This window comes from Astatotilapia calliptera, chromosome 13, assembly GCF_900246225.1.
Source record: "Astatotilapia calliptera chromosome 13, fAstCal1.2, whole genome shotgun sequence".
NCBI lineage: Eukaryota > Metazoa > Chordata > Actinopteri > Cichliformes > Cichlidae > Astatotilapia > Astatotilapia calliptera.
Genome location: NC_039314.1, coordinates 24693673 through 24718882, shown reverse-complemented (window position 1 = coordinate 24718882; position 25210 = coordinate 24693673). Strand labels below are relative to the sequence as shown.

At 37.3% G+C, this 25210-nt stretch overlaps 1 protein-coding gene across 3 annotated transcripts; it reads right to left on the bottom strand.

The window, feature by feature from the left end:
• Positions 1–1540: 1540 nt before the first annotated feature.
• lnpk (lunapark, ER junction formation factor) lies at positions 1541–13654 on the bottom strand. 3 transcript variants are annotated; one of them, XM_026190434.1, is made up of 15 exons: positions 13494–13653; positions 12455–12525; positions 10228–10269; positions 9982–10032; positions 9753–9889; positions 9480–9538; positions 8885–8925; positions 7689–7772; positions 7544–7595; positions 7264–7380; positions 6915–7019; positions 6495–6600; positions 5772–5842; positions 5279–5449; positions 1541–2749 (listed from the first exon to the last, which is right to left on the bottom strand). In XM_026190434.1, the coding sequence occupies exons 2-15, from the start codon at positions 12479–12481 to the stop codon at positions 2550–2552; spliced, it is 1263 nt and encodes a 420-aa protein (XP_026046219.1). In that variant the 5' UTR covers positions 12482–12525; positions 13494–13653; the 3' UTR covers positions 1541–2549. The 3 variants fall into 3 exon arrangements, with proteins under 3 accessions (XP_026046219.1, XP_026046220.1, XP_026046221.1); XM_026190435.1 differs by having other exon boundaries at positions 6915–7001; XM_026190436.1 differs by lacking the exon at positions 1541–2749 and adding an exon at positions 2757–4098 and having other exon boundaries at positions 13494–13654.
• Between the last annotated feature and the right edge of the window lie 11556 nt (positions 13655–25210).

Genomic DNA, 25210 nt, shown 5'->3' with positions numbered 1-25210 from the left:
TGTTGAGGATCTGGGACATTCTTTAAATATTTAACAGGCAGCCTCATATTTTGAAGTTATACACATATTTCACCAGCATGTAAAAATACCAAAAACGGTTTGTTGATATTGGAAGCATTAAGCTAACCACAAGTCAGTAAGATGCTGCAGCTACCAGTTTTTTCCCCAACTTTGTAAAACAATCAGATGAAGGGAAATAACGGGATTAAAATTTTTTTTTTAATTCAAGTGATACTCTACGTGTCATGACAGGAGACTTGAAATTCACAAAGTGTTCTCTCCTTAACATTTGACCAAGGTTTAGCCAAAAATATTCTTGCCTCTGGATTCTTTGGGCTGTCCCAATCCTACCAGCCAACTTTTGGCAAAACTATTTTCCCCACGTCATCAGGGTGTGTCTCTGGGACCCAACCTGTGCAACACAGGTGATGCAGGACATTTACATTTGCATAGACACTCACCATTTCTCCTGGTTCCACCTAATAACACAACAAGCCAAAAGAAGAATTAATTCCCATCCCTTAAGCTATACAGCTAGGACTTAGAATAATGGCACCAGGTACCTACTGTGAACATTTAGAATGAACGTAAACACCGAGACATAAACTCTTTCAATATTTTATGATCTAATGTTTACCGAAACAGAATCAAGGAATACACTTAAATAGCTGTGAACACAATGGCAATAAAAGGTTAAGTGAGTACATTTAAAAAAAAAAAATGTCTGATTTACTAATAAAAACACTGTATAGCCAAATAAATAAAATAAAAATATAACTCAGTGCAAATGACGACGTGAAGTAGAGACGAAGCAAAGCAATGGATTTGGCAAATTATAATCCTAACTGAGTAAAACCATTGGCAATGAAAACATACAGATAAACTGGCAGCTTAAGCTCAAAGTCGTTTGTTTCTTCTGCTTGCTATACAGAAGTTTATTCAGCAATTTTTTCATTGTTATCAGCTAATAAATATTAATGTTATAACTAAGCTAATAACAGTTTTTGACAGGCAATATCTTGCAGACATTGATTAAAAGTAAGAGCTTAGTTTAAATGTATTCTGCACAAAGATGGCAAGGAAAAATAGAGTCAACATGTTTCCTCTGGTTAATCTAATTTTCCAGATTTGATGGCCAGTTTGTTTCAATCCAGCCACAAAATAAGAGAACACACACACACACACACACACACACACACACACACACACACACACACACACACACACACACACACACACACACACACACACACACACACACACACACACACACACACACGCAGATTATAAAGGAAATAAGAGTAATGAGAGTCATGTTACCCGTTTCCATCAGCATCAGAAAAGTGGTGAATACCATACCAATTGGTAGAGCACAGATTCTTTAGCGTAACAGTTGAAGTTAAACATTATTTAAATTCATTCTCTCAGCCTCTTTAAAAAAGAAAAAAAAAAAAAAGTGAGAATGAGTCTTTTTCCCCCCACTTTCAGTGAACATACTACAGCTAATTGTTTCTGTAATAAGCATCCTTCCTTTCCTTGATGCAATATTAGCCACACTCTGGTTTATTCCCCTCATTCAGCATTCAGTTTCAGTACTTTTGCTTCCAATAGATTTAAATGCAACTAACTGCTCATATCTCATTATTGGCAGTCTGGGACAAAGATCCAGTAATATAATGAAAACAAAAGAGAAACAAAAAGCATTACAATGTATGGGAATAAAAGCATACATGCATCAGCATTGGCTAAACATCACTATAACAGACGGTATCCAAAGAGATAAATGTTTTTTTTATTGTCAGCCTGAAATATAGGATCAGGGACTTAAAATGGAAGATGAAAAAGCCACAGCAGCAGCAGCCTGAAACCTAACAGCATACTTGTATGCACATACTGTAAACACAACAGAAGCTGTTCTGATTCACAACAGGTTTATCCTGAGATGGACTTCATGTGTTATGCATGTCAGTGTTTGGATAGTGTAGGAAAATCCAGTGTTTCCCACACTGGATAAGGAGTGTTTGTGTTGACCTTTCGCTACAACTATCTGACATTCTCACCCACTTCAGGAAGTCATTTTAATCAGCAGTAATCCTCTTTTTAACGTCATTTCATCTGAGGAAAAACAATGTGTGAACCAGCAGTTCTATCTAAAACACTTTTTCTTATCAAAACCATACAGCATCCAACTACATTAACCCTAAAAGGACCTTAGAGTGTAAATCGTTACTTTAAGTTAGTCAGTGCACCTACAGAGCAATATCACCAATCAACCAACTACACAACAGAGAAATAGCCTTAAAATTCAAACTACAACCCTCAATCTGACTCCTTCCCAGTCATCGGATCAAACTCATGACCAAGATATGTTGGCATCATTTTTGGCAATACTGTTGGACAATTTCACTAATAAATATAAATAATGATGATGGTAATCCTTGTCCATCAATGCTGCTTTTAAATATCAATAACTATCCTGGCTATTACCATCACCTTCTGCCTGGACAGAACAATCACATCCTTGTGGACCTTTTCTGGCCTCTTAGAAACTACAATGGCTGAGCTCCTGTCTCACAGGGGCTGCTGCGACTCTGCTCTGGTTTATCCTCGGCCACCTCTTCCTGAACAATTTCTTCTTCTTCTTCTTCTTTCTCTTCCTCCTTCTGCTGCAGCTGATCCTGCTCCTCTAATGGGCACTCGCTGTCTACTTCTTTAGTGATTCCTTCACAATCTCCCATCTCCTTCTCATCTGAGGAGAAAACATGCAAGGAAGAAAGGTATATAACCACGAAGCAAAAAGATAACAGAAGGGAGGCGTGAGAAAGAGCAAGCTTTGGGGTAACGTGAAGAGTTTGCAGTACAACGAATGATTGGTTTCTTGGATCAAGTGGTAAAGGAAATTAGCAGCATTCCTGTTGTTAAGGTTAACATTCTGTAAGCTTACAAGAGTTTACAAGAGTTCTACAAACAGATTTTGGAAGTAGCAAGCAATGTAAGGAGCTTTACTAACACACCCAGAAACCTCTCCTCTTCCATAAATTAAAGGGCCAGGAAGATCAACATCAGAGGCTATGGTATACGAATCTACATCTCAAGTACATGTTATTACATTTTAGGGATGAAAATGAAAAACGCTGTGATGTATAATGATTCATTTAGTGATGGGCAAATCCACTTGAGTTCTAGAAAAAAAGAAGAAGAAAGAAATCTGATGGTGTAAATTCTGTCAATTACACAGAAATGTATTGTAGAACTAGACTGTGGCAAAAGGAAGATTTGATTCCTGTTTGTGGAGGATTTATAGTTCATGTGGAGATTGGCAATGATTACATGATACAGCACATCTCCTGACATAAGTGCAGAGTAAATAAATTTAGGTCACATTTTCCAATGGGGTGACTGAAAGCACCTACCAGTCCTTGGATATTTGAGCAATTTAAAATTGCCCCAAAAATGTATATTAATGTTATTCGAGCTGAATGGGAATTAAATCAGGAACAATGGCATGGGGGTTTTTTTTCGATCATTTTCACGTTTCTACATGGACTCCAAAGCAAAAATTACTTAGTTAAGAAGAAGGTCTAAATATTTTACACACTCAATGAATACCAAACCTGGGTCAAATAAGTCAGATCAAAGTCATGTTGTTTAAATGTATAATCTATAAGGATAATTTCAGCTCAAGAAATACAGGATCAGTGGATCAGCAGAAGCATAAAAATGTCACATTATATTTTTTATTTATCTATTTATTTTGTTTTGCAGTCTGGCTTTAAAATTTCTTTAAGGCAGGATAAAATCCATTTATGACTCTTATCGGGCCCAGGTCTGGTGACATCCATCACCAGCTAACACCCATCATTGCTTTAGTCTGATTACTGGTAGCAGTTTGGGATTGGCTGCATTCTACAGTGTTATGAATTCTACAGCAAAGAAAGATGGACCCATCTGGCGATAATCAAATCAGTTCAAATTATGCCAGTTCGCACAGCGCAGGGAGAAAAGGGGCAGGGAAACCTGGACTCCGCAGAGGTCGAGTCTCTGGTCTCTGTTGGATCTTGAAACTGTGGACCAAATTCCACGGAGCTGGAGCTTTTGCTAGAAGCAAAATCATACCATTAAACCCACCGATCACAGGAAATGTACTGTGAAACTTGCACGAATGCAGCTTTTGATCAACTGTTGACTGAAATACATGCTGAACTGCTTCTGCTTCTACTTGGTGCAGAGAAGTTTCTTGCCCAACTACCTCATGAACAGAAACTGCAAAACATGTAGCCTAGAAATTCTGTTCAATTAGTTCGACTGTGCAGTTTCATGAGCACTGAGCAAGAAAGCGGTTACAGGAAACTCATTCCATCTTGCTCATTGGAATTATATTTCTTGATTTTACAATCACGGTGTATTCCCCTTAAATAAAAAGTGGTGACAATCGAAGTGTGCCCGTGTGCTGCCTCATCTGACTTGTTGCTCACTAAAAAGCTTTAAAAAGGATTAAGGTTGAAAAAAATCAAAGATAAAAAAAATGAAGAAGGTCAACCGGCACATTGCAGCGAAGCATTTAAAACAGGTGTTAGGACATGGAAGAAATAGCCAAGATGTACAGGAGAGTCTAAGTGTAAGACTGCATACGGGGTGCCATTTGTACCAAAATTATTGACACTGTGTAGTTAGGAGTGTGTGTTCTCTCTGTCATGTCATTCATTGCCCCACCAGAAAAGGTGGAACATCTCCTATCTATACTTTTGTTAAAAAAAGTTCGATTAAGTCTTGTTCAGTTGGACTGTGGCCTTGTATTAAAACTTTAAATGGTTAAAAATCTGACACTGACTTTGCTCAATGCTCTAGAAAAAAAAACTCATTGAAATTTGAGATCAGGATCACAAATTACAATTCAGTGTCAATTTTCAAAGAAAATGCAACAAATCCAAACTATAACACAAATGTGTGGTTGTCAAAATCATGTTGTCACCAACTACAGTTCAACAACATTCACAGCTAAACACACTTTTGGCATAAATGGAACCTCATAACTGTGTGCCCATTCTCTTAGATTTAAATACAAACCAACCTATGGTTACATTCAGACTAAATTTTCTTTTTTTTTTTTTAAACTTAGGTATTCATTAAAAACAAACAAACAATGATTTCTGTTCTGATAAGTGAACTAGAACAGTCTTGGCACTGGTCATAACATTTAGTTTTTGCTTGGTTAGAGTTTAGCATGTTAGGTGAGAGCGACACAACTGTGTCATTTGTGTGATGAGTGTTCCGGTACCTCCAGAAGGTGGCGCGCTCTCCTCTGTATCTGTCCCAGAACGTGGTGATGGCCCAGGTGAACGTGACTCAGCCCGCAGCCTCTTTTCAAAGTTGAACTCTGGAAGTCGGGGGGCCTGAGGACGAGTCTTCCTGGCTGGATTCATAAAGTAGCAATACGCGCAACGAAATGCTGCAGGGAGGAGGAGAGAGAAAGGAAAACACACACAAAAAAGAATTGGCGATTAGATTGCTTAAATTCTGTACACATATCCGTGAATGTCCAGATTTTCATCAATTTGTGGACTGTACCATTTACGTGTTGTACATATAAAGATGGTTTCAGAACCATGAAAACCTATTTATCATGGAAACACTTTATCCAGGAATCTGAGCTTTCAGTGAGCTGTTGAGAAGTCAAGACAGTTTTATTGTTTACGTTGCTAATCTTCCAATCACTTCTGTCTTACCTAAAAAACATCTTCAAAAATGCAGTAGTGCATTTCTGAGCTTACCTAGATATTCAAACTCTTCTTTCAGAGCCATGCCATTATGAGAAAAACACTGCTGGCAGATCAGCGCGTATCTATAAGAAACAAGACAGGACAGAGAAAAATATAGAGGCAAAGAGAATAATGATCGCTGCATTCCAGGAGCTATTCAATGAAAAAAAATACACCTCAAAAACCTGCCTCATCTTTTTCAGTTCATGATTTCCCATGATGTTTTTTCTCCAAATGGTATAACTCCAACAGACAAACATAGTGAATACTATAAGTGCAGCTGAAGAGCAAACAGGTGTGAGTTCATTATAAACTATTTCAGGCGGGATAACTTCCCACAGCACTCTATCTGGAGAAGCAGCTAACCTGGCATGCACCACCTGGTTTTATTTATGTTTTATAGTTTCTGTTGTAACTACATTTTTTAAAAACACATTTACCATACAAATAATAGATAAAATGAGCAGCCTAGCTTTTCACCCTTGTGTAATTTTTTGCTATGGTGTTCATTTCCATGCAGATCATTCAGGTACAAGCTGCAGAGCTCAAAGAATAATGTAATGTTGCCTTTACCATGAGTGAATGCATTTATTTTGATTCTATATTATAGTACAGTTCAATACATGGCAGTGTTGGGCTGACATTGACTGCCCAACACTTCCTGTAGAGCCTAATCCATCAGTTTGAAATAAGACAATTCTACAAAGGGCTGTAAATTCAAAAAAGGATCGTCACCTGTTCTGTGGTCCATCCCCTACCAGATACTCAATGACTCTGTCCAGAGCTCCCCTGTCTTTGGGCAAGATGGGTCTAGCTAACGGAGGACCTGGAGGGTGCATACCTGTAAATAAGTCCACACATGGAAATTAATACAGACTCACATTACAAATACACTGTTTTGTAAGTTTAAAAAAACAGATTGGGTTAAAAACAAAAAAACAAAAAAAACCAGATTGGGTTAAAAACAAAAAAACAAAAAAAAACAGATTGTGGGCTTTTTGCCAGCCTCAAAACAATATAAACGGTATAAACACTAAGAGTGGTGATGTCCAAATTCCTACCTTGAAAAGTTAGGAGAAATCAGGCACTGCAGAAGTTCTTGTTTGCCATGCATAGATGCCTGATTTCAAGCTAAGATGCTCTTAAAGACATTACCTAGCATTGGGGAGGAGGGAGTCCTCGGTACTGCGCCCTGTAGGACCGAAGCAGACAGAGCAGATCTGTCTGGTGGACCTCCTGGAGCTGAGAGAGGAACACGTTCTGTTGGAAGAGCGACACAAGAGATGGACACAAACTGGCATCTAAGAGAACTAAGTCAAAGGCAGCTGGCATTGCTGTTTACTACAGCTGCCTTTGACTTAGTTCTGTGCCTTTGACCTAAACCTTCATATAGATTTTGATGCTGAATATTCTTTTTACATGCATCACAAATGGGCACGGCATGAGATTTAAGAAATATTAGGATCGTTTATTATACTTAAAGTGTCTCATTTTGTCTGCTTACCCACAGGTGTGCCTGCTGGTCCCAGCAAGGGACGTGCTCCCGGTGGAGGAGTCATGACCATTGCATGCGGGGTGCCCATTGGCATCGGTCTCATTACCACCCCTCTCTGCCGAATCTCTGCCCAGGGGGAAGAAATTAATTGAAGCATTTGGTCCTTTCCAAACATAGGATTTGTTTATGCCATCACAGAAATCTCTCTCTCTCTTTTGAAGAGCTCCACTCTTCTGATCAGAAACTTTCCAAGTAAATCTAAGTAACACTGTACAGAATTATGGGGTACCTTGTCCTGGCCTGGGAGTCATCGGAGAACGCACTGGAGTTGACTCAAGTTCCTGCAGCAAAACAAAGCGGAGCAATGTGAAACAAAATAAAAATACAATACAAAAATAAACAGATAAAATAAACATCAAGTGAAAAGCTCTCACAGCTTTCTTCTTAGCCTCAGGATCAAAACGTTCCAGGATGAGCTTGGCATTTTTGTACGTTTCTGTCTCCATCACCTCCTCAAGCTGGAAAGACAAAAAAAGGGAAATCTAAGCTATAACATCCAGGCTCAACAGGATAAGAAATGTTGAAGTAACTCGAGGAATAAAAAAAATACTGATGGGGCCAGTGATACCCCTCAGCCTCCTAGTAAATACACTTATGGTATCAATTTCAAAACACTATGTTGCTTTGTTCTCGAGTTATTGCATTCACAAGATTTTCAGAAAACTTGAGCTTGAGGCTGAAGTCACTGAGATTCAAATTCATCTGAGATTTTAGCAGATACACATATTAAGCCTTAGGGGTAAAAAAAAAAAAAAAAAAAAAGGCCAGAATGATTTTCTTCTTGAAGATGCTTTCTGCTTCTCAAGGCGTGAAACTAAATAACATACAAAATAAAAGAACAGACCCAGCTCTGATACCACAGAGGGTTCGGAGATTGAGTGGAAATTTTAATCTGACATACCACTGCAATCCTGAAGAGAAATAAAAAATAACTAAAAAAAAAACAAACAGACAAAACTGGGGGAAAACTTACAATTTTTCAATCACAGTTAAATAAAATAATAAAACTGGACGTGTAACACACAATTTTTCAGATCCAAATAACGAGATCTGACCAATCAGACCACTGTATTTGGCAATAAGCAGACTGTAGCTCAAAATACAAACCTGTAATGAATATACAAATTATAAAATAACTATTTTATCTAAGACACGCGGCTAAAAGCTGCTTCAGGTCCATCGGCTCTCTCAAATTATCTCTCTGCCTCTTCAGTCCTAACTCTGCCATCAACAAAAACAGGCCGCGAAAGCGACTGTGATACAGCTTCAACTCCTGGATTAAAAAATGAAATTCCCTCTGCTGCTGCCTTCTTATGAGAATTGAGAGTTGAACCCAAAATCTGTTTATTCCTTTTCTTCTTTAGAAGCATCAGGACCAGCTCATCGTCACTTAATACTAACTGTATTTTTTTCACAGTGCATATTTTGAGGACGAATTTCCAGCAAAAGCGCAATGCATTCATATGTGTTACACTACAAGTTCAAATGTGAAAAGTTTGTAATTTCAAACTGTTATTTTGCAGTGCATTCAGTGTGTAATGGCCTTTACAGTGAAAGACTGAATACTTACAATCTTTTTTTTGGCAGCCTTTAAATCTTCGAGTTTTTCACCTAAAAAGAAGAATGAATAACTTTAGTCAACTGGCATCATTTCCAATAAGCTCCTTTTTCCATCGACCCATGCTGTGGAAATAAAACACAGTTTAAATTATTATATGCTCAATTTGTGATTCTGCTAGTATCTTAACATATCTCAGGAACAAATTATGCTACTTTGTCTTTGTAGCATAAGCAGTATGTACTGTCAACAATAAGAGTGTGACTCGAGTCGCAAAGTTAGGTTGTAAGAAAACACATTTGTAAGCAAGGACAATCAAAATGAAATGCTTCAAATCATATAGTCAACAACCATTACTCCTCAAGCCATTTTTCAATAGGCCACTGCTCAGCAGGCCACTTTGCCTGAGCCTCCTTGTGCTCAACTATGAGTATGACCTAATTAATTATAGAAGGAGGCACAGCTCGAGCAGTAGGTAGACAGATTTGATCCAACCGAATTGTATCTTATGCGAGACAACTTCTAGCTTAATAGAAGCCTGAAAATAATATATGTGCTTTTGAGTTTAATGGACAGACAAGCAAAGGAAGACTGATAGATCACTTACTGTTTCTCTCAGTGCGTTTGGAGAAGAGAAAAATCAATAACTTTCTGATGAACCACACCCTGTTGAAGAGCCAGAAAGAAATGCAGAGAGAAGAATATTGTCTTCATCATCTTCGTCACATTCAGAAACCCTTTTCTCTCCTCACAACTTATGGAAAATAATAAGACCTAATATGAAGTGTATTTTTTACTTTGACACATTGAAAGTTATCTGTACCAGATAAAAACAAAGACAACGCTGTGAATTATTGTGAAAAGCAACAATGGCACTCACAGCACAGGGTATATGAAGAAAGGCAGGGCCATGGCTATTCTCTGCAACCAATGCTCGGGGAGGTAAAGACAGTAGACGATCAGGGAGATCAACAGGTAAAGGGCAGATGAGTAAAGTAGTAAACGGCCAACCCATAGCTGCAGACAGATACATACAAATATATCAACGAGAAAAAGAAAGGACAGCTCAAGAATACAACTATAGATCTTTAATGTTTTGCTGACATTACCTTTTGCAGACGCTGGTTTTTAGTTTTAAACTCTTCCAGCTCTTTAATCTCCTACAAGAGAAACATGGTAAAGATTATGTATACACTAAAAGAACTACTATGGAATGTACTCAGGTTTGTAGTTGTATTTGTTGTATGTTGGTGTTTCCAGGTGGCATACTACATCATATTTTTAGTAAACCTAAAATGGAATTGAAACATTGTGCAAATCCATAAAATCAGGTAAAAAATATACACAGTCAGTACCTTGTCCAGGTTCTCCAGCTGTTCAACTGTTGTTAGCTTTGCCTGGATTGCAGATAAAAGTCAGAAAATCACCATTAGCGTAATCAACTGATTTGCCAATAAAGACTCAATTTTGATTTATCAAGAGTTCATCTACAGAGGGGTCTGCAAAAAAAGCGAGATTAATGGTTTTATCATGCTATTTTGAGCTTTGAGTTTTCTGTCTCACAATAGTGTCTCTTGTTTTGCTAAATCACTGTAGCAACTTATGCTTAACACATAACCTGACTGGAGCCAGGTTATAGGTTATGACTAGAACAACATGTTTTAAGAGCAATGTAGATTTTCTGCTTGGGTAATATGGTTTATATGTAAAGCAGAACCCAGAAAGCCCACTTAAAAAAGTTGATAAGTCCCATTGTGATATCCCTTACCTTTGACTGTGGTTTTAGGTTTTGAGAAGCCAGCAAAAAAATCCCGGCTTTGCTAAACTTCCTTCATAGTATACCCTTCTGATTAACTAAATATTTTAGTCAAAGGAAACTTAAAGCAAATGGGATGTTTGATTTTCTGAGTGAGAACAACAATCAATACCTTCATTGTTGCCAAGTCTCTCATGCTGCCTGTCTGCTCCTCTTTCTTTCCCTTTGACTTGGTTACTATGTCTAAATATAGTGTATGAATTCACCTAGCTTGGGTGCTAAGCTCAATCTGTTCATAGTTATCAAACTGTCTCACAGTAGAGTCACACAAGGCAAAACTTTACTGAGAATCAGCATCCAGAGTTAGCATTTTATTTAATTATTCAAGGCTTGTGAAGTAAAAATAACGAGTTTGGCAAATATTAAATTTATATATATATATATATATATATATAAATAAATATATATAAATAAATAAATAAATAAATGTAAATATATATAAATATATATATAAATATAAATATATATAAATATAAATAAATAAATAAATAAATAAATATATATAAAAAAAATAAATTAAAAAAAACACCCAGCACGCCCCTGCGGGCGGTTTATCCTTCAAGCTCGGGTCCTCTACCAGAGGCCTGGGAGCTTGAGGGTCCTGCGCAGTATCTTAGCTGTTCCCAGGACTGCGCTCTTCTGGACAGAGATCTCCGATGTTGTTCCTGGGATCTGCTGGAGCCACTCACCTAGCTTGGGAGTCACCGCACCTAGTGCTCCGATTACCACGGGGACCACCGTTACCTTCACCCTCCACATCCTCTCGAGCTCTTCTCTGAGCCCTTGGTATTTCTCCAGCTTCTCGTGTTCCTTCTTCCTGATATTGCTGTCATTCGGAACCGCTACATCGATCACTACGGCCGTCTTCTTCTGTTTGTCTACCACCACTATGTCCGGTTGGTTAGCCACCACCATTTTGTCCGTCTGTATCTGGAAGTCCCACAGGATCTTAGCTCGGTCATTCTCCACCACCCTTGGGGGCATCTCCCATTTTGACCTCGGGACTTCCAGGTTATACTCGGCACAGATGTTCCTGTACACTATGCCGGCCACTTGGTTATGGCGTTCCATGTATGCCTTGCCTGCTAGCATCTTGCACCCTGCTGTTATGTGCTGGATTGTCTCTGGGGCATCTTTACACAGCCTGCACCTGGGGTCTTGCCTGGTGTGATAGACCCCAGCCTCTATGGATCTTGTGCTCAGAGCTTGTTCTTGTGCTGCCATGATTAGTGCCTCTGTGCTGTCTTTCAGTCCAGCTTTGTCCAGCCACTGGTAGGATTTCTGGATATCAGCCACCTCCTCTATCTGCCGGTGGTACATACCGTGCAGGGGCCTGTCCTTTTATATTATATATATATATATATATATATATATATATATATATATACATATACATATATATGTGTGTGTGTGTTAAGTAATGAGTCAGTTAAGTTATTTTGAATGTAAGGAGTATGACTAGTGAGCTAAAAAAAATCTTTTAAACCATATTTTGGACAAAGTTGACAAGCTTTTTAAGTGTTTTTTGGGTTTTTTTGTGGATTGGGGTTAGACATTTGACTGGAAATTCAGTGCATGTGGTTCATTTCAAAATAATCACTTGGATTCAATCCAATACAATCAACTTTTTAAATGCCAGTCACTCTGTGATTTATCATAACCAAGAAAATTTCTCATCATGTTTTTATTCAAAATGCAGTTTTCATTTTGAATTTTTCTCTGTTTCATTTTCTTGTATTCAAACATGTTTTCTGTCAGTCACTTACCTTCCATCGAGATATTAGGGCCCCCATGTTTTTGAAACTACACAAGTCTCTGCTTTGATTTCTTTGGTTCACTAAGAAACACACAAACAACACGTTACAGGTAAACAAAGCACACGGTCTTTGCTGCAACAGTTACACAACTTTTGATGTTAAACTCCACGTTTGAGCCTGACCTAGACATTTATGCACTTACATCATAACAGTATTTAGGAAGCTGCCTACAAAATCACAGACAATGGCAACTCTTGTTGCAATGGATCTACGAACATAATCTCTCCCTATGGCTCCTTATACATGCAACAAGGTGGCTAAATATATCACTTTTCACTTTCTTATTTAAATTTTCAGAATCTCACTGGTTAAATGCAATGCATAGCAGTTGATTCAAGTTCCATCCTCTTCACTTTAAAATGGCCAGACCCTATAATGAGAGGAGTCTAGCCGCGGCTAATGTCACCGCTGTCATTCCAGCTACAAATATTTCTGAAACTGGAAACAGTTTGTAGTTTCCAAACATGCACAGCAACATGAATAAAGCCCCAACTGTGCTGTATTTCCGCTGAGTACCTAGCTTGCTAGCTGACCTAGCTTTAAGAGTTGGGAGTCAAGTCCCTGGGCGGTCACAAGACATAACCGCTAATGATGCTGCCAAGATTTATAACTGGTATTTCCTAGCTATTTAAAGAAGATATTTCCTATTGACAGCAGCAGCAAACAATGATATAACTTGCTGTATTCCTGCTAACGTAAGGTAGTTATGGCTAGTATTAGCTGCTCATTTTACACTGCTGCAAATCAGCCACGGTAACCTAAATACTCAGAAGAAAGAAGAGCCTTAGAAAACTAAGCTTTAGCATGACCACTACTTTTTGGGGCATATACAGAACTCTGATCAAGAAAGTACGTAAACTGATGTACTAAGCTAGCTTCTATAATAACAACATACTGGTGCCGACATCAGCAGCAGGCACGCTGTGATAATAATATTCATCTTTACGTGGTCTTTTCAAATTAATACGTATTCGCAGAGGAAACTTACATTTACTCGATGTCTGGGTGTTTCTGTTCACTGACCATTCAGTAAAGTTCACGCAGAAACAAGAACATCTTGTCTGCTAATGCTACCTAAACTGACATTTCAACTGCCAACCAGAAAGAGAGTTTGGCGCGGTGTTGAGACGTAACGGAACGTATGTGACGTGGCTGGGCTGACCCATTTCCCAGAGTCCTGTGCGGTGTAGTCTTTTTCGTTTCATTTTGTGAAATTTATTTTTTATCTAACGTTATTAAACAATCTTTAAAAAAATTAAAAAAACAGGACTAATGAAAACAAGAAAGGCAGATTGGTCCACAATAATTGAAAATTACATTAAAAACACAAGTTTAACATGTATATGGCTTGTATAGGATATGCTGGTGTACTTTCATGAAGTCATGGATGTGAACACTTTCTTGATAGTTTTCTGCGCTGCTAGTGTTTCAAAGTAGCATCTATTGCTTTTCACTTAACACTGGCTTTCCTTCCAGACCATTTCCATACATGCAGGTGTAGCTTCCAGCCATCTGGTCCATAGTATCTACACCTCCTTTGGTCTTGTTGTAGAATGTGATTAATTGTGTTTTTTCTCCTTTCTGGTATTTTCATCCACCATTTTGTTGTGATACATTGCGCTCAGATGTACAGCAGCTTTCTTTCTGACATATACAACTATATGGTAAGGCTGCGGGGTTTTTTCTGACCCACTTGTGCATTTAAAGGTTAACATATAATTTGGTTTGTCAGAGAAAAACATACATATCTATTAATGAATTTGATGCTACTGCAAAACAAATGAATGAATAGGTGAATAAATAAATAAATCAATGTGAATCAAAGGAACCATTCTCGCTTTAGAAGTCTTGAACTAACTGATAACTCAGCGGAAAAACCAGAGGACTTATAGGATCAGCACAAATATCTGCAGGTTGCCTTTATGTGGGTATCATCAACATATAGTACAATACAAATATATGCATATGTGTAAATTATTTTGAGAGGTAATAATCATAATATAAGGAGATGGACTACACAATTTTATAATGGGAACCAGAACCAGGGGAATGTATTGTACACACTCAGATGTTGGTCTAATGGTACCTGAAAGATTATGTTTGGAGTCTTCAAAAAGAGGTTTCAGATTTCTACAAAGCTCGCTCTTTTTTTTCTTTTGGACTTTGATTTCTTCTTTGAAAGAAGATGGATTGTTTGGGCTTTTACGGATACTACTCGCTGGAGAAATAGGATGAATGGGCTAAAACAGTGGCTCAGCTGGCTGCTTATGAGAGGATGACATATACATATACATGGGCCCCTTCAATACAATGTCCAACGCAGAGCCCGTATATTTGTTCTGGATGACGCCACTCCGCCTACCTTTCTAACTGTAGGATTTCATACTTTACTGATTAGGGCATTAGGCAACATGTTAATAATTTCGCCTCTTATACTTTTTCTGGTTTTATTTACATTTAGTGTTTCGACTGTTTGACCCTCACTAAACTGCCTTAATAATGTATCTACCCGCATCATTTTTATTTTATTTTAATATAGCCTATGTTTATTTATTTATTGGTTTAGTTTTGGGCATCTGTTTCACTGAATGAGGTGCGAGGCCAAAATGTTCAGTGCTTTGTGTCGCAATATATCAAAACACAATGCATCTTCACTGCTGTAACTTGGAGGTCAATTTAGTAGTGTAACCAAGAACATCAGAAAAAAACTGGAGTTGTATATGGTGCTTTGTCTCCATTTTTAAGTAACAGCTACAGCTTTAATAGCCTTTTCTCTCGTCTTTGTCAAATTAGGAGAACCATCTAAGCTAAATAATAATAATACTAAAGCACTGGAGAGTATTTTCTATTGAAATTCTTGCATCATGCCATGTTTCCAAAAGCATAAAACTGAACAGTTATTTCAGCTGTGTAATAAGACATTACTTTCTTCCATAACAACACTACAGATGAAAACATTCAACTCAGTGCCAGTCAAGCCTTTTTCTTGTAGTTCCCCAGTTTGTTGTCAACATCTGTACCTTGAAGGCCGACAAAGCTGCAGGCTAACTTTAAATTGTAATTCCAACTCTTGCCATTAGATGTCGCAGTTTTACTGTATGATGTGGACTTTAAACCCACCAGTAGGACTGAGAATATGTATATGCCTAGGTGTTAAACTAAACAACTGAACAAATCGCATATGTGTACATTTAGCCTCCATTATAGGTCTAAATTATGTTTTTTTCCTTCTTTTTGATATAAACCTTTAGTACATGAAAGTGGCTTGAAAGAAAGAAAGGAAAAAGAAAAAACCATTTGGGTTCCAGCTCAGCATCTTAATCACAAGTTCCCGTGGTGTCTCACTGTTATCCCATCGCAGGAAATGTGAAGTTGTGATATCTCACCAATATTTATTTCTCAGCTCTCAGCCGAGCTGTTTCAGATTTGGCTGCAGTATGCAGAGATTTGGCCTTCAACTTTTATGCTTCCAGCTTCCTCTGGAGTCTTAAGAGTTATGGGCCTAATAAAATTCTGCCTCTTTTCTCTCTCACACACAATCACTCCTACACACACACACACACACACACACACACACACACACACACACACACACACACACACACACACACACACACACACACACACACAAAGATAGGCCTATGCTGTATATATAGCTGATGAGTAATCCTGATGCTGATGTTATTTCCGTTTCATTAACCTGTAATAAATTAAACACTGAATGAAAATGAGCAACAGGGACTTTTCCAACTCTCCAGTGCTCTACTTGCATAGAGTACACACACGCTAATTTACGCGGGACAGCTGGATGTCACTAAACAATAATCACTGGTGTTTGACAATTTTAGACAAAGTGCAATAAAACGCGCATTTAATTGAGTTTTTAATTAGACTAATCTTTCTTTCCTCTATTTAGATGAAAGTAGAGAAGAGATGTTTTTATGTTAAAGAGAATTAGAAAAAAATGTGTGAAACAGCTTTTTTAACAGGGATTTCATCGCCTGGGTAATTGTTGATAACGTCAGATTCTGCATACGTATCTAAAAATACAGAAACAATGTAACAAAAAAGTATAACTCCACAAAAACAATTTAAAAAACGAGAAATTTTTTAAATGTTGTTATCAGATCTTTTATGATTTCCACGATATTTGCAGCTTCCTCTCCAACTTCATTCATTTAAAGTCCTTATTTGCATTAAAAGCTGCGCTACAATCGACTTTGAACAGGCGACGTTGATTCGGGTGCACGTCAGGGATGAGGGGCCCCCTGCACTTTGCACTCAATTAGCGAAACGTGACAAGAAGAAGACGAATATTTCGAAGTGAGTGTGGTGGGGATAGATCGTTCTTTGGACTCCGTAGTCAGTGTGTGTAATTAAAAAAATAAAGACCTGCTTTATGGACAATGTCCAACGCAGAGCCCGTATATTTGTTCTGGATGACGCCACTCCGCCTACCTTTCTAACTGTAGGATTTCATACTTTACTGATTAGGGCATTAGGCAACATGTTAATAATTTCGCCTCTTATACTTTTTCTGGTTTTATTTACATTTAGTGTTTCGACTGTTTGACCCTCACTAAACTGCCTTAATAATGTATCTACCCGCATCATTTTTATTTTATTTTAATATAGCCTATGTTTATTTATTTATTGGTTTAGTTTTGGGCATCTGTTTCACTGAATGAGGTGCGAGGCCAAAATGTTCAGTGCTTTGTGTCGCAATATATCAAAACACAAAATATTAAATACACTGTCCTAAACACACTGTCCTAAACACTTATACACATATTACAACATATTAATTGCGCGAAATTTCACAATACTACTGCTACTACTACTAATAATAATAATACATTTGCGGATATTTAGGAGATACAGAATTTACAAGATATTATTTTCCTGGCGTGGGTGGATTTCCTGTAAATGAAAATCTGGTTAGTTAATCGATGGAGGACAAACAACACATGCTTTTAGTGAACTATAAGTTTCATTCATTATCTGTGGGGTTTTTTTGTTTGTTTTTTTGTTTGTTTTTTTGCTTTTACAACTGCCGTTTCACACCCTAACATTATTTTTTCTATTTTTTTTTCTTACCGCAGTTTAGAGTAACTACATTTTTCGAACAAGATTACTAAAAATACACAGCCTTATATTAATTTTACTAAAACATACGCACTACCAAAGGTAACGACTATGACCACTGTAAGCTGCCGTTTAGAACGAACATCGGTATTTGGCACTCTGCGATGAGAAGGTGTTATAGAAGCCTATTCTGCATGCCAGACATTATCACGTGTGTCCTAGACGTCCACAGGGGCTACAGTAACTACCGTTTAATATACACACATTGTACAAAGTAAAAAATCTCAAAGCATATTGTGTTCCATATGGTTAAATGGTGAGCAGTGGGCATCATTTTCACTGGATATATTTATTTGATACATTAATTAAAATACACCAGTCCTTTGTAGTTTCTGCCATCAAGGATGTTTTGCCTCATTTAAAGACTTGCATCAGCTTGCTCTACATTTGTTTTGCACAAAAGTACTTCATGCAAATTTAGTTTGGTTACCACTGAACCTGGTCAATTCACCAGCTAAGTAACTGATCTGTACACATCATAATCACAAACCATCCAAAACTGATCAGAATAGTTTTTTCAAAGCAGGCCTGTCAACATAATGGTAACTACATTTACACATCTTATATTTATAATATAGCTATTTCTCGGGACTGTACTATTGCATTGCAAAGCTAGTCGAGATTTATGCCTCATATAAGAGGCTACAGATCCTTTTGAAGAACAGCTTTCACAAAAAGATCAGCCAATCAGTAAACCACACCTCTGGTGCAGTTTCCTCACTTGCTGCCTATAATGCCTTCTGTCTTCTCCTACAACAGCTGCAGATGTATTGAACCTCAGCTGATTAAGGCAGCAGGCCAAGGTTAGAAACAAGAGAGTGGTGGTGGATTTGTTTGTGCGATACTTTCATGATTTGGCTGTTGTTTAGTCCAGGGATTTTCCCATGCTTCTACAGAAGGACCAGCTTTTGTCCTTGTGAATTTCAATATTGTTTGAGGCAATGAAGTGGGGGCATCATAAGTTGCTTATTTTGATATGAATATGTATGCTTTTGCAAAATGACTTACAGATCTAAATTTTTTGACAGTGTATGCTTTAGTTAGGAAAGTATTCAGGAAATATAAGGGATATTTGCTATACTTTTATCATGTGAAAGCAACACAAATGCTCACAATGTAAAGTATTTTGAAGATGTGAACCATGCATTATTGTCACTTTCCTTAAACAAGGCTTTTCTAATCAATGCCTGTCGGCTAATCTAAATGTCAAAATTGGATACATTTTAAGTTACTACAGTGAGACCATTAAAAAGAAAAATCTGGTCATGTTTTCACTGAAGGCACATAGTGAGATGTTCTCATAATAAGTGAATGCTCAATGAAAGTGATTAGACACATTCTGTATATTTATTAGACAATAACTTGTCACCTCATACTGTTTTTAAAATATAGTAGCAGAATGGGTTGAAATTACTCCTCACTATTTAAAAAGACATCCATCAGTTGGAAAAAAAAGCATATTTCATAAGTTGCTACTTCCACTGTGTGACTATACTATGAGACTGCTCCTACTGCTAATATTATTACTACCACTGATTATTGGTAATTGATCATTTTTTCATCCATTAAAAACGATCTAATAAACCATTCTTGATTGTTCTTTTAGGGTCCAAAAGAGGGCTGGAACTTATTGCAGGTAGATCAAAGACCTACAGTCAGTTTTTTTTCTTCCACTATATATTCTCATCTGTGTTAGTAAGATTTGTTATTTCGTTCTTTTCCATGGAAAATCCAAATTTGTTTTGGACATCAGGTGTGGAATTAAAAGTTTAGAATTCCTTATTTTTCTTATGACATTCACTTACACGGTGTTTATTAGGCCTTATTTGATGTGGCTTCAGTGTAAAAACATCCAGCCCATCCTGTAGGATTACTTAATTATACTCAGAAGACCAAGTTTAAAGAGACTCAAGGTCAAATGCTAGCTTTTCCTTTCTGAGGGCCATTGACTGTTGTCTTGAGGGTAATGAGCACATGCAAACACGATCTTTTTATTCTGTTTTATTTCATAGTTTTATCTTTGAAGGTGTTTTAACATCCTAGAGAGACTCAAACTACAAGTTCATTTTAATTGTAACTCCTGTGTAAGAAGCAACTGCAAAGGTGTCAAACACTGGGAGCAGGCGCCATTTGTCCATTTTGGCCTAATAGATGAATTTCCAAAATTATGCCTTCTATTTCTATATTTTTGCTCATAAAGAGGTAAAATAATATTGTTTTTGCTTACAAAAACTATGTGTGAAGGATTTGTGTCTCTGTAGAGCCATTACAATCTGTAAATTACATAAATTATAACAAAACAAACGGAGAATGTGAATCTGCAAAGTTATATTTTTAAAATCACCCTAACTTTTTAAAAGATGTCTCAGTAAATGCTTTACACATTAAACAAGAAGGTTAATTTAATTTAAGTGCTCCGTGACATGATTTTTTTCAAGGGAGTGCGGTAAGGAATGTCTTTCTTTGGACCTCTTTGTTCAACTTTTTAGTGCAAAACAAGTGTATTGTCTCCAGTACAGTATTAAGCATTTACTGGTCCAGCTCACTCTACATCAAATTGGGCTGTATGTGGCCCAAACTGACCCTTTAGGAGGAGGATCTGTTCCCACCCTCTCTTCAAGCTGCCGGGGAAGCTGCTTATCACGAGTATCTTGGTTTACAGTGCCCGCGTTAAACCCATTTTTAAGCAAAGGCGTTAGATCCAAGGATTTCTCCAAAGGACATATGATGTTCCGAAATTTTTCCTCGCTAATCCAACAGAAGATGGTTTCGATCAGACGGATGTAGGCACATCGAGGACTGATTCCTAGAAGGGAATTTACACCTGGGAACCAACACGAGAAAGAAATGAAACAGCCCGAGTGCAGGAGTTGTCACTGCATTGCAGATACGAGAGGAGGCCGGTGCAGTCAGAGCCATATCAGAGGGCCGGGAGACTGCACCGGAGAGTAGGCCACAGTGTAAACGGCAGTTGAAGTTGAGTAAGTTGAAGTCACGGCGTAATTATAGTACGAGAATGTATAAAACGATCTCCACATCAGACAAGGGTTTCTAGATTAGCGGTCACATGACTGGATTTGATAGTTTATTTCAATGCAATTGAATGGCATTTCTACTCTTCGCTTTTCCCAATTTTCATTGCAAAATTAAAATAAATTCCAACAATGACTTTAGGCGCAAATATTCCATCTTTGTCAGCAGCTTACTGGACTGCAACTACTCGAGTACTATATGATGTGTATTGCTTCGTTATTGTGAAGTCTTTTCTGTACACTGTTCTGGCTGAAGGACTCGTATATGCTGTGCAGCTGCATGTGATTACACATCTTGGCAAAGATTTGTGTTAAGAGTGGCGTGATGATGAACGCTCTCCACCCATGAGGTTTTGTTCAACTTGTGAAATTTAACTTGGAATTTTTTACTTTTAATATGTGTTCAGGATTCTGTTAGATACAAACAAAATACAACTATACGTGACGCACACGAGTAAAGCGCTACGTCACTATAAACGTATAATATTTTTTTTACTGTTTTTATCTTTTAAAGATAGATTTTAAATCTGCGGAGTACCTGCTAAAAGACTGACCTTTATTAACCATCCGATCTGGATGTTATTAAGACTCATATCAGTATATCTCAAATACAATGGAATATTATCCAATATGATGATTAATCAGTTAATGTACTAAATGAAAACAAAAAGACACCTATTCTAATTGTTGATCTTGTAATTACCAACTTTGCAAAGTGCAAAAAGCTATGTGACTTCATGATTACCAATAATGGGCTGTCCTGTTACTATTAAACGTTCAGCTGCAGGGAATATTGTGTAGTCTTCACAATGAGAAACTAATGATAACCAATATATCCAGAGTTGAAATTAGCCAAATCAATATATATATATTTGAAATGTATTGATATTCCAGGAATTAAAAGGACAAAAGCAATGAAAATTGTGCAGATAAAATAGGGAATCTTTGTTAGATGTGTGTGTGTGTGGAATGGTGACATATTGAAATATGTCTCAGTATGCTCATGTTTTTAAATTAATTCTATTTCAGTACATTGTGAAGAAAACATCATTTTAAAACAAGGAAACAGTGTGCTATCTTTTTGTTTTCAGGTGAAAATCTGGTTAAAGAACAGCAGAATGAAGAGAAGAATCAGGAGACTGTGACTACCTGTTCTGAACTGGTGAGGAAGAAGAACTAAAAGACAATCATCTGCAACCTTTGGACACCTATGAGCAGGTGGTAAGAGACATATAAGAGGGTAATACACAAACCCAGCTAAAGGAAGACCCAGAGCTCATGGTGTTTTTCTCTTGTACCAACACAGATTTTATTATGTTTGCCATTGAGAAAACCTTTTGGAATGCTTCTCTTAACTCCAGCTTCAAGTCATGTGGTTTCACTGCAAAGCCATTAATGCTCTCTCTGCCTCAGGCCATGTCCTTTGAACACAAGGCCATGTGAGCAAGCATGAAGTTTTATCCATAGGGGTGGCTGTAGCTCAGGTGGCAGAGCAGGTCAGCCACTAATCAGAAGGTCGGTGGTTCGATCCCAGGCTGCATCCTGGCTGCATGCCAAATATCCTTGGGCAAGATACTAACCCCATGTTTGCCTACTGGTGGTGGTCAGAGGGCCCGGTGGCGCCTGTGTCCGGCAGCCTCGCCTCTGTCAGTGCGCCCCAGGGCAGCTGTGGCTACAATGTAGCTTGCCATCGCCAGTGTGTGAATGTGTGTGTGAATGGGTGAATGACTGAATGTAGTGTAAAGCGCTTTGGGGTCCTATGGACTAGAAAAGCGCTATACAAATGCAGACCATTTTCATTTGAAACAAACAAAACAAAATATATGTTTTGAGTTTTCTGTTAATATCTTTTAAAAAATATGTATATTGGATTTTGATGTTATTTTCTTTAAGTTGGTGTTTATCATGATGTTAATGTGTATGCATTCATAAAAAATGTCCTGCTTAATGCTAATAACTTCAGTTTAGTAGTCAGTACCTCAGTATACTGAAGCTGAATATAAAACCAAATGAATATGAGTCTAAACAATCATCTTTGCATAACGTTTGATGTTTGCCTCTTTGCTATTTCTCCTCTAATCAGCAAAATCAACAGAAGTGCAGTTATATTCCTGGATTTCCTTTATGTACTCATTTAAGGATGATGAATATGAGGACTATGAGGAAACTGTTGTTGATCAAACATTAAAAAGATTATCATTACCACTGACACATTGTCTAATGTCTAATTCCTCTTTTTTGTCTCGTTTAATGTCGCATATATATTCTTAAATGTAAAAAGTAATGAAATAATATTAAATACCCTTGTGACAGGACTGTTTATAGTAACACAGACTTGTTTCTTTTGAAATGGGTTTAGTGGGAGTTGTGACAACCTAGATGTTGATTTGTGACAGTTTAATGACTTAATTTTATAGCTTTAAAGTTTCCAACATCTGTTGTTTATGGGAGACCTGGCCAAGGATGAACAATATTACAAGGTTACAAAATGTGTAAAACAGTTTTAAGTATATTTAAATATTCTGTAAATGTTAAAATTAAAAGAATCACTGGTTAAAGATATTACAGAAAATTACTTCATTAAAAATTGAATTTCTCAGTGTATAACAAAAGCAGTGAACAGAAATAAATAACATCAAGGCAAGTAACACAACATCTAACTTAGGAATGCAAATGTCATTGTTCAGTCACAGAAGTTTGAGATTTGAACTCCAGAGAAACCAAAATTATTTAGTGTTAGTATTTCCTGAAGGTTATTCTATGGCTAAGGAGTAATAGAAGAGGATGATGTTCTACCAAGCTCTGAAAAAACCCTGGGTACTCAGAAAAAGGAGCTCGACAACCATACTGGACAATGGATTTAATTGAATTTTAAAAACGCCTGTTGTAACTGAAATGTAAGGCAATCTAAAATACTATACTATATACTATACTATTTAACATTCAACAGCAAAGAGAAGAAGTACTGCATTAAAGAAAATCTGGAAAGAAGAACTTCTCAGACTTCTGTTCTTTGTTCTTTTACACCTTGGTGTGCTGAGTCTGAACAACATGGGACCAGACAGCAGAAACACCCAGTGAGTCCAAGGCTGCTAATGAACCTTGAACCGCAAACAAATCCCAACAAACCACACGGCCACAAACCACCATTTCCTCAACTCGTGACTTTTATTGGGGCAATACAGACAGTCTGCTGCCTCTCGCTTTGTTTGTCTCAAACATTCACCTCATCTGTGTGTGAGTGGGACTGCAAACGGGTGTGTATTTGTGAGTGATGTCTAAAGAAAGACAAAGGAGAGATTGTGTTTCTGGCTGGAAATAAAGACATCAAAGCTAGCTACCCCCAATAAAACTATTTTTGGGGTGTTTTACCTTTGCAAGAACTTGATGCTGTCGTACTAGTAGTTGTTGCAAACTTTTAGTTACATAATATTGAAAATTAAAGGAGTGTAGAAGTAGACTTGCAGGGGCTTTAATAGTCAGTCATTTCATTAAAGAAATAATCAAACAATTCTGAAAAAAGTTCCAACTGGAAACCTTCAAAATCAACATTTCAATTTTTTTACAATGTGGAATGAAGTTGGTGCGTATTTAATCAACCCATGCAGTATATTACCTTTAAACAAGTCAGTTTAACCTACTCACCAAGTGTCCGAATCAAAAGCCAAAATTTCATTTTTTATGTTTTTAAGCAATTTTGAGCATCGTTATCATGGAATATATCATAGCTCCAACAGGAAAAATAAAAAATTTAATGTCTATGAGCAAGATATAGAAATAGGTATTGGTGCCTAGGATGTTTTATCTGATGGAGGAAACTTGAAAAGATGCATTTGAGATATATGCCTGGTGAAACAAGTTATAGCATATGAAAGATCATATGAAGATACATTTTGGTACCAGGCTCATCTTTTAGTTGTAGTTGTCCCGTGTCAAATTATTTTTAATATAGTAATATTCTAACACTGACTAAAATGTACAATTCTGTTTTATTCAAAGACTTAAAACCATGATAATAAAAAGAGTCTGTGTAGAAATACATTAGCAATTACTCCGAATCTACTAACAGGGACACTTGAATGAGGTATTTTGCATTTAGTGTCCATTATAATGTTTATAAGACACAACATATAGTTGTTTGCAGAAGCACAAGCAAAGTGTTACCAATACGGGGAACACAAGTAAATAAAAAGATGATGAATGACAAACCAGAGCAGTAATCATGTAAAATATGGCCTGATAGTAATAACAACACTTCACTAATTGTTTTTCTTAATACTCATCTCTAAAACGTCTTGGCATCAGTTTAGGGAAATGCATCGTGGGAAATGGTGCCAACATTGTACCATCATATCTTACAATCTGTCATATAAATTTAAAGAGCAGCTTGAGTGACTTTTAATTTTTACACAGCAAACACTCTCCATTCTTTTACAGCATCCTCAGACCCCCCACCCCACCCCCGCCCATTAGCAGAGGAGCCGTTAAAACACTGCCATCTAGAGTAAGATACCCTGAATTTCATTCG